The sequence below is a fragment of the Branchiostoma floridae genome, unplaced genomic scaffold (genome assembly GCF_000003815.2).
Source record: "Branchiostoma floridae strain S238N-H82 unplaced genomic scaffold, Bfl_VNyyK Sc7u5tJ_408, whole genome shotgun sequence".
NCBI classification, from domain to species: domain Eukaryota; kingdom Metazoa; phylum Chordata; class Leptocardii; order Amphioxiformes; family Branchiostomatidae; genus Branchiostoma; species Branchiostoma floridae.
The window spans coordinates 30,145-44,403 of record NW_023365837.1 but is presented as its reverse complement, the minus strand read 5'-3'; the positions used below and the strand labels follow the sequence as shown (position 1 = coordinate 44,403).

Sequence of the window (14,259 nt, the reverse complement as noted above, 5' to 3'; positions counted from 1 at the left end):
ACATAATAGTAAGGTTCTTCAATACACAACCAGAATTGTACTCACTTCCAACGTTTCGATGTCGATCAGACACCATCATCAGGGTTAGAATGACTAGGTCTGTTTCTTGCTGCTACTTGCAGCTCCAGTCATGAACAGAGACGAGGGGGTAGGGGGGGGGGGGGGTGGGGTAGGGGTCGGGATACAAGCCGAGCCACGTGTGGGACAGCATTCTTGCTGCTGCAATGGCTTACGAGAGGTGATCAATAAGTTCTCGGCCTCACCAAGAAATAATAAGCACAGCTCAGATTTCGAAGCATAGATGTCAAGTATAAAGTCTTTCATGAATGTGTACCAAAATTCTGAATCAAATTATTGCGATCATCACTGTGCATGCGACATCCAGTAACGTTGGGTAAGGGAGAAGGAAAAAAACGTCGACAATTGAGCTGCGACCTGAGGTGTGCGCGTGAACTTGCGCTGCTGGAATTCAGACACCCACTTCTTTCTGCTTGAAATAGGAAGAGAATCATGAAACATTTTGACAATTTCTTTTGCTAATGACAAAGAATTTACGGCATGGGAAACTCGACCTACACATGTCTGATCACAATTCACCCTTCTTTTTCTCGCCCCTTACCTTCTGATTTGAAGAAAAAACGAATGCGCCTCGAAATTTGAGTTGTGCTTATTATTTCTGGGTGAGGCCAAGAACTTATTGATCACCCCTCGTATAAAACACACACCAACATATATAGAATGTCTCAAAAGATTAGATGACTTTTGCTCTCTTTGGAAACTATCAATTAACAGAGATAAGACTAAAATCATGATTTTCTCAAAACATGGCAGGACAAGTAAGCAACAGCAATCAACTTTCCGAACACAAGGGCACACAATAGACATCACTAAATTTTATACTTACTTAGGCATAGATATCACCCCATCAGGGTCATTCTCACGGGCTACTAAACAGCTGCGACTAAAAGCTCTCAGGGCCTCCTTTAAACTCAAATCCTTACTAGCATCAAACCATAACCCATCAATTTCCCTTGCCCTTGATCTGTTCCATAGTTTAGTCAAACCTATATTACTTTACTGTGCTGAGGTACTAGGGACAAACATCCAATGTAGAGACTTGATCTTTAATGGAGTACAGGAATATCCTGCTGAAAATATACGGGAAGGAATTTATAACATCCTTTCTCCGATATTAGGTTCAAATATACAACTCCTAAAGGTTACACGATTAGGAAAGAAGAACGATGTGACATCGCCTCGTCCTGTTCTAGTCCGGTTTAAGAGATATAGTGACAAATTAAATATTCTATATCAATCGGAATTACTATCGAATCAAAATATTTTATTGACACATCCCAAATTCTCATATGAAGTGTCTGATCTAGAGCATGTTCTTCTCAATTACTGTAAAATCCTACTTCAAGTTCCCAGAAGTTCCGTTAATGCCGCCGTAAGGGGTGAACTCGGAACATTTCCATTATACATTGAAGCCCAATCTCAACTTATTAAATATTGGCTTAGACTACAAAACCTTCCAAACGATAGAATAGTTAAAAAAGCTTACGATTTTGCTGTTGAACAAGAACAGGACTGGGCCGTACATGTACAAGACATATTGTGCAGACACGGTTTCCAAAATGTTTGGTTAAACCCTGCAGTTGACGCCAAACATTTTGGAAACGTGTTCAAGGAACGTCTGAAAGACACGTTTGTTTCTGGCTGGAGGCAAGAGATAAGAAATTATAGCAAATTGCAAACCTATTCTAAATTCAAGACCAACTTCACTCTCGAAAAGTACCTTTCATCAATTCAAAATAAATCATTTGTTGCTAACATAACAAAATTGCGAATTAGTGCACATTGTTTGGAGATAGAAAAAGGTCGATATAATAATATACCAGCCACTCAGAGACGCTGTCCTACTTGCAATCATGGTATCGAAGACGAACTACACTTTCTATTATTATGTCCCACATATACTGAGGAAAGGCAGAAGCTTATGGACGTTATCAACAAGACTACAAACATAACATTACCTAAGACAAGTTCAGAAACTTTCAATTTACTTATGTCATGTCCTGATGCAATTTCCTTGTACATAGGCCAATACATATCTACTGCTTTTCAAAAAAGGAATCGTATTGACACAAACACTTGATGTTAACTCTGTATCGTGTACCACTATGTTCTAGTAATACCTGTTTCCCATGAATTAATCCGCTCAGCTAAAGTAGCATAGCGACTAGTCATTTGTTACATAGAGCCCTCTTACCAAAAAGGAATCGTACTGACACAAACACTTGATGTTAATTCTATATCGTGTACCACTATGTTCTAGTAATACCTGTTTCCCATGAATTAATCCGCTCAGCTAAAGTAGCATAGCGACTAGTCATTTGTTACATAGAACCCTCTTACCATTGTTATGTATAAGCAACCACGTAGATATTAGTTTTGATGTTCTGTACATGTATTACACCCGAACTTGCCATACATTGTACCCGTACAATTGTTGCGCAATAAAGATCATTCATATAGTTTGGATGAACAGAGGATATTGCAACATATATGAACCGAGAATTAGGTAACAATACTGATAACGTTATAATCAATAACTATTTAATAAATAGATTTGGTAACTGTTTTAATGGAGGTAATTAGGTAACAATGGAGTGATTATGTGGCTTTAATTAAGAAGCTCGGTTGGTTTTCACAAATTCGCAAGCAGAGTGGCCAAGCTAGCTGTATAGTATTCATTGATTAGCAAATTCATCTAACTTTTTAGCCTCTACACTTTGGTATAAATCACAAAGATCAATGATACATCAGGGAACGGGGTAAGAAAAGTTCGTATCACGGAAATTAGGATTTTTTTAAACGAGGAAATTATTAATTGCGTGGCATTCATGTGCCAAATGTGGACCATTTCTATTCATGCCTTCAAATACCGGAGTTACCAACCTAGGATTGATGTGTTCAAAAATTCGTACTTTCCCAGAACTATCGTAGAGTGGAACTTGTTATCACCAAGTACAGTAGGCGCATATGCATCTTCTCTCGGTAGTTTTAAAGAACGCTTGCAGATAGATGTGCAAAAGTTAGGGGTAACGAGTCGTTCGGTGTAATATAACCAGCTGCTGCCGCGCTGGTGTGTTACGCCGAACGGCGGTTATACCGGCTATATAGATACAGATACAGATACATTTCCTACCCTGGGCCCAGCCAGGCTGTTTGCGGAAACGAAAAATCAAAGTATTTGTCAATAATCATGCTCAAGGCATGCTGTTGAATTATGTTGGTACGTTTTGTGCCTTTGATGTCTTTTATATCATCGTATTTTTCGTTCCCTGAAACTGCCCACCCGGGCCCCTTTGTGGAAATGTGGTGACGTTGCCTTAAACAGTGCTTTATGCTATCCAGAGTTGTGCTCAAATGTTATTTTAATCACGGTAGTATATTGTGACCCTTTTTCGACATAGGTCCACAATCAGACATGGGGAAGTTAAAGTCGTTCGTGATCACTTTCGACAACAACAAGGACGTGTACCAGGCTGGAGAGATCGTCAGTGGAAAGCTGATTGCTGACGTCACAGAAGGGATAAAAGCAAGAGGTTTGTGTGTGTCCAGGCTTAGACGACTGGTAACGCTAGTTAACCTTTAACCGCAGGGTAACCTATATCCGTTGGTTTTAAAACAAAGCATTTGGGGATATTGAGTAGAAGAACGGTTGGTGGTTTGAAAATTTTACAATTTTAAACCACCGCCCGGTGATTTAATATCCATAGATACCATGTTTATCAACAACGGATATTGGCTACCCCGCGGATAAAGGTGAACTAACGTTACAGTCTATGGCATCACACAGGCGTCTTATCAAAGGTCTATCATTTTAACCCTAGGCATTGCACATAGTTTTCAGCAACACCTAACGCTAGCGCTAGTTCACCTTTATTCGTGGGGTAACCAATACGATACCATGTTTATTCGCTTCATTTCATTTTTAATAATGTTTATTGCATATTCTTGGAAAATTTAGCAATCTTGTTTTTTTCCACCCATCTTGTTTTTTTTCACCCTATCGCACTATTTTTCAGTCTGTGGAGGATGTCATCCATAAGATTTACTTGCTGTGGCCTTATCTAACTTTTTTACCTCCATGAAATGTCATGGAGGTTATATTTTACCCAGCGTTTGTGTGTGTGTGTGTGTGTGTCTGTCTGTCTGTCAACAAGATAACTCAAGAACGGCTGGATGGATTAGTTTCATACTTGGTGTGTTGGTGGGGTGCGATGAAAGCTAGAGGTGATTAGATTTTGGGCCCCCTAGCGGCTTCCCTTGGTACTGCAGCGCAACTTCCGGTTTTGCTATCTCGTGTTCTGAACACGCTATGGTCACTATTTTTGAGTGTTAGATAGCTCTTGTGCTCAGGAATAAGTGACATAAGTTTTGGCCCCCTACCGACTAGGTTTGGGATAGCAGGGGCATTTTTGTCAAAAACTTCTGAAGAGGATAACTCAAGAAGGGAACAATGGATTTTCATGATTTTTGGTATGTAGGTACCTTAGACAATGTTGTACAAGATAAGATACGAATTATGCAAAATAGGAGTAAATTTGCATAATAAATGAGAATATTCTATCATGGCAGTTTTTTCAATGTATCTCTTGTCCCGGACATGATATAGTCTTGACATTTGGGTGGTAGATAGCTTGCAGTGACATGACAAAGTGGGGCAGATTTCAGCCCCCTAACATGTAATTTCGGAACTGCAGGGGCGTTTTTGTCAAGACATTCCAAAGTGGATGACTGCAGAAAGGATTGACGGATTGGCATCATTTTAGGAGTGCAGGTAGCTCAGGCAAAGGTGTTCATAATGATATACATGTTATGCAAATGAGGACCTTATTTGCATAATTAATGAGGAAATTGTGTAATACCATTATTACTAATAACTGGACTTCAATAAATGTAACACTTATTAATTAAGATAGATGGAATATAAGCAGATACCAAATATGGTAATGAGGAACTTATTTGCATAATTCATGTAAAAATTGCAAAGCCGCTTTAAGTCTAATGATTGGAATTTTATACTTGTGACATGTGTACGTTAGTCAATGATGAACAACAACACGCATAAATCATATTAATGTCTTAGTCAATTGCATGACATTTACAAAAGCTCTAAATTTTCATGGAGGTATGAGGTCGCCGAACTCTAGTTATGTATGTAACGCTAAGCCACCTTTATCCACGGAGTAACCTATATCCGTGTGCCAGACAACGTTGACCATCAACAAACCCTCATTTCATATCGTAACATCATGTGCCTCGAGATGAGAAATCTCCAGCTGTATCTTTTTTGCAGGAGTCTCTACTAGAAAAGTCTCTACTAGAAAAGTCTCTAATAGTAAAGTCTCTAATAGAAATGTCATTATTAAGACCTTTGTCACAGGATTAAAGGGAGAAATGCAAAGGGTATTGACCCATGAGAATGAGAAATTAACAAGACATTGACCAATCAGAAAATTTAACACGAGGGAGGAATGATCATGGATATTCTAGCGTAAAAATATCATTAAGTATATTTCTCATGCCAAGATTGTAATGTTACCCATATCAATGTTTTTTGTAGAAATTTTGGTTTCAAAAAGAAATCTCTAATTAGAGTAGCAAGCGCTATTATGCAACTACGCTGTATTCTCTCCAATAATCATAGCTGACGGCTAGGCTGGGCAACTTTGGTTGTTTGGACAGCGGCTTCAGCAAAAGTAAAAAAGAAAAAGAAATGTATTCTGTATAAATATAGAATACAACACGGTGTATTCCGTATCACCCGAGATACCAGCCCCTGTTTTGATGCGAAATGCGCCAGATGTTGAACAAATTTGGTGCCCTCGAACAAAAAGTGTACAGTACATTATGTACAGTAATGTTCCAACGTCCGAGTCAGGTATTCGAACTGTCGATGGCGCCGCACTCGGCCCGCTCGAAACAGTTCGATTTATTCGAATGGAGACCGTGTGATACGCCTTTCGAACCGGTGCGATACGGAAGTTATGGCCCGGTCCGGAACACCCGTATCGAACGTTTTTGCGTCACAGGTATGACATAAATGTGCTCAACGCATGTGGTGACGCCTGTGGTCTCTGATTGCCTTCTCCGTTTTAATATCCAGCTGTTCGTGCCAGGCTCCATGGTTTTGCTTACGTGCACTGGACTGAGTCCCATGGTACAGGAGAACATCAAAGGACAGAACACTACTCAGCTGAAGGAACGTATTTCGACCAAACGCTCACCGTCTGGGGAAAAGGTCAGTAGTTTGAAAATCGTTTAATTTTTTTCAAGATCAGAGAATGATAGGATATTTAGGTTTTCTTTTCACAACTAGAAAAGTCTCACCTAGTTACGTTTCGATGTGAATCAGACATCTTCCTCCGAGCTTCTGATTCGATTGCTGCTTCTTGTCGCCCTACGTGGAAGATGTAGGTGGCGCTTTTGTGGTGAGAATTCGATCCCATACACGGCTAAGTTTGTATCCCCCACATATCCTGTTTCAGAGAAGGTCAGGGTTTAAAGATAAACATTGTGTATTTCAATTTGAAATCATTTTCCGCGGCATCCCCAAATACTCTGTATCAAAATTCTGTAACGGATGTAGGTTCCTCCGCGGATGAAGGCGTCAATGTACATTATGCTAGAATTACTATACCATAGATACTTAAAAGATGCATAAATAGTCATGTAGTATGGATTTTAATCACCATGTAATAGATTTGGGGGACAAGACTGGAGAAAACCCAACCCTTCCCGCGGGATACCACGAGTTCCCATTCCAGTACCAGTTAGGCAAGAAGTTGCCTTCATCGTTTGAGGGTGGCATCGGCTACGTACGCTACTACATCAAGGGAATCATTGACAGGCCATGGCGCTTCAACCACACCACAAAATGTGCCTTCACCGTTTTGGACATGTACGATCTCAATAAAGAAAACAGTGCTATGGTAAGTTGTTTCTCATCATTGTTACCTTCACCAAGAAGATTATGTTTTCGGTAGGGTTGTATACTCTCCAAGCAGAGGTTAGGCTCCGGCTGTTTTTTTTATAACTTTTTTTTAGTCGTTTTTATCGGGCTTTCTAATTTGTCATTTTTCTTGAAGTCCGCCAGCCAAACTGTTAGGTTTTGATACAGCAAGATAAAATAAAGAATAGAAAGCCCGATAAAAACGACTAAAAAACAACCAGAGCCTAACCTCTGCTTGGAGAGTAGGGTTTGTATGTGTGTGTGTATGTGTGTTTGTGTAAGAACTTCATTGCACGGCAATTGTACACGGTGCAATTTATGGCAACAACTATTACACAAAGTACAAATAGAGGTATAAGATAAAGCGTAACATCTTAGTTAACATTACAATAAGGGCTAACATGATATTCTTTGATATAGTGTCACAATGGAGTAGGTTATCATTAGTTTAGGTATTCGTTCTAGAAACAAAGCAGTATACATTTGCCTATTTTTGCATTATGGGAGTTGTGACATCTAAAGATAAATACAAATCTGTCTGTAGCATCGAGTCTTTTGAATTCTGTTGTACTTGTTTCGAGAAATACGAATAACTAACATTTATAAGACCAGCATAACACGAGAAAGCCTAGATAGATTGTACTGATATTCGATATGTGGGTATAATCTAGGTCTTAATGAGCCCTAGAAATGATTAGATTTTGGGTCCTCAGTCAGCATTAGGATATTAAAAGACATATTGATATGATTTGTAATGGTTGACGTTTGTAATGTTTGTGTTTAGATAGATGAATAAGTATCTATACTTCCTGACGACACATATCCACAAGATCACGTGTGAATAAGTTCTGAAGTGATTGGTCATTAGTATTGAACCTGAAGAAGTGGTCGTTGACAATTTGATCCGTGTGTACTTTTCTGTTGGAATAAAGTTTAGCATTGTACTACACATATGAGCTTCCATGATAAGTACCCATGCTGTTTTTGTCATGCTACAAAATGTATACTACTACATTATAAGTAAAGTACTTCCAGAAAATTGCTACTTTCTCCGCCTACTATACTACTCAGATGCAGTCAAGAAATCAGAACTCCAAGACTCTGTGCTGCCTGTGCTGCGCATCAGGACCGATAGAACTCCAGGCACAGACAGACAGAGGTGGGTACTGTCCTGGTGAGACGGTCCTTGTAAAGGGATCGCTGGAAAACAACAGCAATACAAGGATCACCAAGACATCAGCTAGGATTATGCAGGTATGTTCCATTCTCCTACGCAAAGACATCCAACGGCGCCAGCACACCGCCTCTTGTCTACTCTGCTATCTCAACCGTCACCATCAGTTCCTGTGGGCGTCGCCACAAACCAGCTGTCAGCCAATCAGAGAATAGGCCTTTCAGTTTTCAATAGGGATCTCGCATTTATATAAGGGTAAGCTCATTAATATTTATGTAAGGAACTGATGGTGAGGGTTGAGATAGGAGAGTACAGACAAGAGGCGGTTTGCTGGCGCCGTTGAATGTCTCTGCGTAGAATGGTATGTTCAAGAGCATGATAATCTCTAGATGTCGGCCATAACAACCGGACGGTACAATATTGAAAAGGAGCGGGGAAATTTGGGCCCTTTTTTGGTGACCCACTCACGTAAGCAAGCCTTGTACGTGTTGCATAATGAGCTTGGTACCATTAGAAAGAAAGTTACACACACTTCCAACCGAAGTTAATATTCCAAACGTTTTGTGCCGAGTTTAGTATGATGATGAAAGATTACAAAACATGGGAATGTCACTTTTTGTGGAGAATATCGGTTTAAAAAAAATGATTTTTTTTAAATCAAAAACAACAACAACAATGGTACATTTGTCAACCACTAAGACTAGTGTTTGTATAGTCGAGTACTATTGCACATGGAGGGATAACATATACTGGTGTGTCTGGACGAATAACATGTGTAACTTAACATGCAGTACATGGGCAGTGAAACAGTCAGGAAAGACAGATACATGTAGTACATTTGTCAAAATACTGGGAAACCTTAAGGAATATGTACAGTCTGTTATTACACTATGATCAAACATGGAGTAGTCTAACAAGGGGTTCTTGCCAAAATATCAATAGTACGTCCGTTCTTCGAAGTCCCTTTTAAAGACATTAAAGAGGTTAGTTATGCACAGGTGTGGGTCTTTTCTATACCAGATCCAAGTTTTAAAGATTGTCCATTTAGCCACAGTAACAGTAAAGGTTCTATTTTTCTGGTCTTTAGCAGTTATTAAATGATCAATTTTTCCAAATAAAACCTCCTGAAAAGTAATTTTTATGTTGGGCAAAGGTACATATGTGTTAACTATTTCCCAGAAATTACACAGTCTTTCACATTTAAAGAACGATTTGTTTCTTACAAGACCGTGACCTTCTATGCCAGCGGAAGGTCAACATCCAGGCTACACACTTTGAGTTCTGCTGTAGGGCTGGGCTGTAGAGGTCGTACATCCGGGAACATCGGAGAACTGGTTCTTCCAATCCCTGCCGCTCCCCCCTCCGGGCTGAGATATTGCTCCATCATTAACATCACTTATGTTGCTCAGGTAATGCAGTGTTACGATATGCGGTCAATATTGACCATAATAAAATCCTAATTGATATCATCCCTACAGCGTCGACTGTGGCTAAATAGTCCTATACGAGAAAGACATTGAGAAAATGCTATTCATGATATGATTCCACATGGTGGTAAATGATGGGAATGTCATACTTTCGCATTTGGAAGTTGAGTAAAGGTGAACATCCTGAATATACATCTATTTATTTATTTATTTATATATGAGATTTATATATGATTTATATATACATACATACATATACATAAATACATAGTCATACTCCTAATGACTTAAAGCATTAACACCTTTTTTTCTACGAATGGCTTTTATATCAGCGTCACTATAGTTATTTCTAGTATATAGTTGATTTGATAGTGGTTTACGTATTTTTCTGTTAGTCTTTGGTGGCATATTTCTTAATTCAATTCAGTTTTATCAACAGAAAATGAACACGCACTTTCATAGCCATGTTTTGCACCATTTAGAATGATTGTAAATTAATAACTGACGATTGTTAAATATGCCATAGGTCAGAGCTCACATTAGTGGACCACACATGCATCTTGAAGTTTACCTCCCCATTAAAATCGGCTCTATTCCGCTGACGACGCCTTATGGTGGCTTCCTGTCATCAGAGTACGGCCCGGCAATACCAGGCGTGCCAGACAATCTAGGAGCAGTAGCAGCACCTCTACGTAAGTAAAAATAACAGGATCCACCCCTGAGGCGTCTGCAAATTTTTTTGTATGCAAACAGTAGACATAACCAGTAATTTAGGTGATTAATTTCTGTTGTGACCAAAGCATAACCAACTAATTTGAACCAGAAGATCCAATGCTAGTTCACGTTTATCCGCGGGGTATTCTATATCCGTTGTATATGATAGTTTCAAACTCAAATATTTTCAAAATATTGCAGATTTGAAAGCCATCGTCCGTTAAGCGTTGCAATACCTAAATACCTTGTTTTTATATTTCAATGAATATAGGATGCCCCGCGGATAAAGGTGAACTAACGTCCATGTGAAGCTTCTACCCATTGAGATACAGTTATATACTGAAGTAAAAAAGAAATCATTCATTGTTGTTTCCCATCGCAGCCCCTCCACCCACCTATGCAGCAGTGACAGGGGGTGGTGCCAACATACGGGACAGCAGTGACAGTAAATACACCAGGGGACAACTCACCTTCGCACCCCAGTACATGTACTACGACTGGAGCCAACATCCTCAAAAGTGAAACGATGAGCCCATAGCCATGTCATCTCCTTCACAATCCGGCACAAGGCAAATAATATACCATTTGGCTCGCTCCTGACGCGTCGCCAAAAAGATAGAAATTGGACTGACGTATAGGAACTAACCGCCATGTTGGTTCCCTTGATTTGCATTTTAACGGACCGCAGTTTAGATGCATTCGAATTTGTAACAATTCCAATGGCATTTTTTTAAATGTATTCATGTGGTGGTCTGTTCTGTGAATCAAGCATACCAAGTACAGTCGGAGAGGGTCGTAAGATCTCTAACGTCAGTTTACCTTTATTCGGGGGTAACTTATATCCGGTCTTTTTAAAAACATAATGTTTAGGGATCCCGTGTCGACAGACGCTAAGGTGGTTTCAAACTGTAATATTTCGAAAATGTTGACATTCGAAACCTTCGTAACAACTGATACTACAATAAATAAATTTAGATTTATAACCTACGAAGAGCACGTATTTTTATTAAGATAGAATCAAGCTATTTTTTTCGTAAATAATTTTTTTTATAGCGATAATCTATTTATAGGCTGATTACAATAGTGAGAAAGTGATAGAGACGTTAAAACACAGTGAACATAGAACACAGTGTATTCAATGTGAGATTCTAGATCCATTCGTATGAAAGTTCATTTCTGACGGTTATCAAATATTGCTAGACATTTTCACGCTATATCCGTACACAGAGTAAACCGCTTACCAACAGGCTTCCAACCAGTCGTTTGGTCCTTCTCAAGTTGATTTGACCCGAAGTCTACATTTCTGGACCTGAGCGTAAGTGTGACGTAAGCAACGGATCAAAGGTGCGTCAGTATAGTCAGGCCCACGTCTCTGTTGTGGAATGGTCGATAGGCCCTAATGTAGCTGGCCTCTTTCACTCTTGGGAAATAATCCTGTTTAGTGCCCAGAATTCTGACTTTGTCTAAACTGACAGAATGTTCAGGAAATTGATATGTATGTGCTGTGAAGAGGTAGCCTGGGTACCATCCGGATAGTAGTTCGCTCCTATGTTCGCTTCTGCTATAGAGAAGCGACTGTATATAGTGTATAATGAATGTGACTTTTTTTGTCAGAGCTAGAAGCGACTGTATATAGTATATAATGGACGCCGAAGCGAACTACTTTCCGGATGGTACCCAGGCTAGTGAGGAGGAGGCCATCTACAGGAATTCTATAGGGCCTAAACAATCCTTCGATCATCCCTCAACGGGGGCCGACATCGACTTCCGAGCACCTTTGACCCATTGTTGACGTCACACTTCCGCTCAGATCAAATGATGTAGGCTATGCATATGTGGGTCAAATGAACTTTAGAACTACAAGAAAATTGGTAAAAAGCTTGTGGTACGCGCTTTCTTTCGTGTACAACTAGCATGCAAAATTCTTACAATATCCATGAGTGTTGTTCGGTTTTACTTCTTCTTATATTTTGCCAGGCAATAACAGCTATATAATACACATCCACACGAAGCTTGCAACAGGAACTATTTGTTTTGTATCTAGAATAGCGCTATATAAAGTAGCTTACTTGCCGGATCTTCCGACCCATTTTGTGTCTGGTGTTCATATTGCATTCTCTGGCAACGAGGATGATCTACAGCTCAGTTGAACTGTGTCGTTACGTAAAACGTTTGGTAGGTCTGATACAACCTTTATTACGAGGCATTCTCCTATGCAGAGCTTCACACGCGGCCATTGAAATATACCATTTGGGAGGGCTCTGCTGAGGTTAATATTTTGTTGGCGTGGTCCTAGACAATCGCCCAAATCTTTTCTTCGGCGTATAATGTCTCTAGATTATCTTATTGCCTACCAGCTGGTTAGAGCCCTAGCCCACGCCCACAACAGTCGAAGTCTCAGCCCGCTTTAGCAGAGCCTATCTAGAATTTGACCTCATGTACATATCAATTCAACGTTTTTGGTTCAAAAACCGGCTTTTCAACAGATCTTGAACTGGATGCAACCTAAAACGTCTGACCGTTTCCAAAACCATATCCAGTTGCTTGAGTAACTGCTATAAAGCGTTCATGGTCTACGGGAGTGGCTCTGCATATTCAAATAGGAACAAGACGGCTTGTCGTGTACGATCAAATGTTTTTTCACCACCTTTGGTACCTATCATAATATGATTGTATGACGTCACTATACAAAACGTTACATTGCAAATTTCAAACATGGCGGATGAGAAGGATCTCCTACTACGGACGGGTTTTGGCCATGTTTTGGTGGTCCATAGCCTGCTGCATGCCTTTCTTCATGGTGGCCCCCACGATGGCGTACACCAGTACCCAGCCCTGTCTGATGCTCGGCGTCAGCTTGTCGCCAAGGTTGGTCTCCAGTATGTATATCAACGCCGCTCCAACAGTCTGGAATAAAAGTGTTTTTTTTTTAAATTGTTAATAGAATTTTTCATCAATCAGTGACTGTTACTAAAGGTAAGCAAACGTACCGCTAAATTTTCGATGGCTATCCAGTCCATCTTGCTCACGGAGTAACCTAGTTCTCGCGAGAGTTGCGAGAACTAGCTCAAGACTTGGAGGTACGCTTGGAGGTATGTTTGCTTACCTTTAATAACAGTCACTGATTGATGAAAAATTCTATTAGCTGTGAACATACGTGACTAATGAATCTCTTTAACGATTTCTTTATTTGGTTTTGAACAGAGGCAAGGGCAGTCCGGTACTACACTCAAGTTGATAACCTATTTTAGTAGTGCCACTGAAATAACCACTGATATACAGTGAAAGCCAGTTAATTGCACAACGGATAATCGCACACTTCAATTATTTGCATGAATCCCCCGAATCCTGTAGTGATGCGGTCCAGCTTAATAACTTTGCTTTGATGCACCATTGGAATAATTGCAAGAAAAACACTCGCAAATGGGGTGTGCAATTAAGCTGCTTCTACTGTATTTGACATTTACAAATATGATTGCATTGACCAAGTACTGAGAAAAGGCTTGCAGGGGGCCCACTTGAGTGTAGGTAAACATACGTCAACAAGGTCGGTTGCTATAATTAAGACCTTTCATGTCATTAAACATGGTAGAAGATGAAGTGCACTTCACTGTTGTTTGCGATATGTATGTCAATGATAGAAATACTCTATTCAGTTAATACATAGAAAGTAGATTCCCTCATTTTAGACACGAGTAGCACTGACAAGTTTATATTCCTCATGCGTTTTGACAAACCGACCATAGCTAAACCCATTCAGTCCTACATTTTCACCATTACCAAGAAGCGAGAAGAATCCGAACTTTTGTGTTAGACTAGATTTGTGATACTTTTATATGTATATTTCTTGACTCGTTGTGACCTGTACTTAGCTCGGTTGGGCAAAACTGTACAACAAAGGTATTCATTCATTCATTCGT

At 39.8% G+C, this 14,259-nt stretch overlaps 2 protein-coding genes and 1 long non-coding RNA gene across 4 annotated transcripts; all 3 read left to right on the top strand.

Moving 5' to 3' along the window:
• The first annotated feature begins 719 nt into the window (after positions 1 to 719).
• LOC118408794 lies at positions 720 to 2,520 on the top strand. Of its 2 annotated transcripts, none has more exons than XM_035809654.1 (2): positions 720 to 2,185; positions 2,332 to 2,520. In XM_035809654.1, exon 1 carries the CDS (start codon positions 809 to 811, stop codon positions 2,156 to 2,158), a length of 1,350 nt encoding a protein of 449 aa, XP_035665547.1. In that variant the 5' UTR covers positions 720 to 808; the 3' UTR covers positions 2,159 to 2,185; positions 2,332 to 2,520. The 2 variants fall into 2 exon arrangements, 1 of the variants encoding a protein (XP_035665547.1); XR_004830357.1 differs by having other exon boundaries at positions 723 to 2,257; positions 2,404 to 2,491.
• Positions 2,521 to 3,481: 961 nt separating this feature from the next.
• Positions 3,482 to 10,873, top strand: LOC118408789 (arrestin domain-containing protein 3-like). Its single transcript, XM_035809650.1, has 7 exons — positions 3,482 to 3,611; positions 6,179 to 6,313; positions 6,775 to 7,052; positions 8,060 to 8,278; positions 9,425 to 9,607; positions 10,152 to 10,317; positions 10,722 to 10,873. The coding sequence occupies exons 1-7, from the start codon at positions 3,494 to 3,496 to the stop codon at positions 10,859 to 10,861; spliced, it is 1,239 nt and encodes a 412-aa protein (XP_035665543.1). The 5' UTR covers positions 3,482 to 3,493; the 3' UTR covers positions 10,862 to 10,873.
• Positions 10,874 to 11,053: 180 nt separating this feature from the next.
• Positions 11,054 to 12,344, top strand: LOC118408778. Its single transcript, XR_004830356.1, has 2 exons — positions 11,054 to 11,851; positions 12,033 to 12,344. It is a non-coding gene; the product is annotated as an uncharacterized LOC118408778 (long non-coding RNA).
• The last annotated feature ends 1,915 nt before the right edge of the window (positions 12,345 to 14,259 follow it).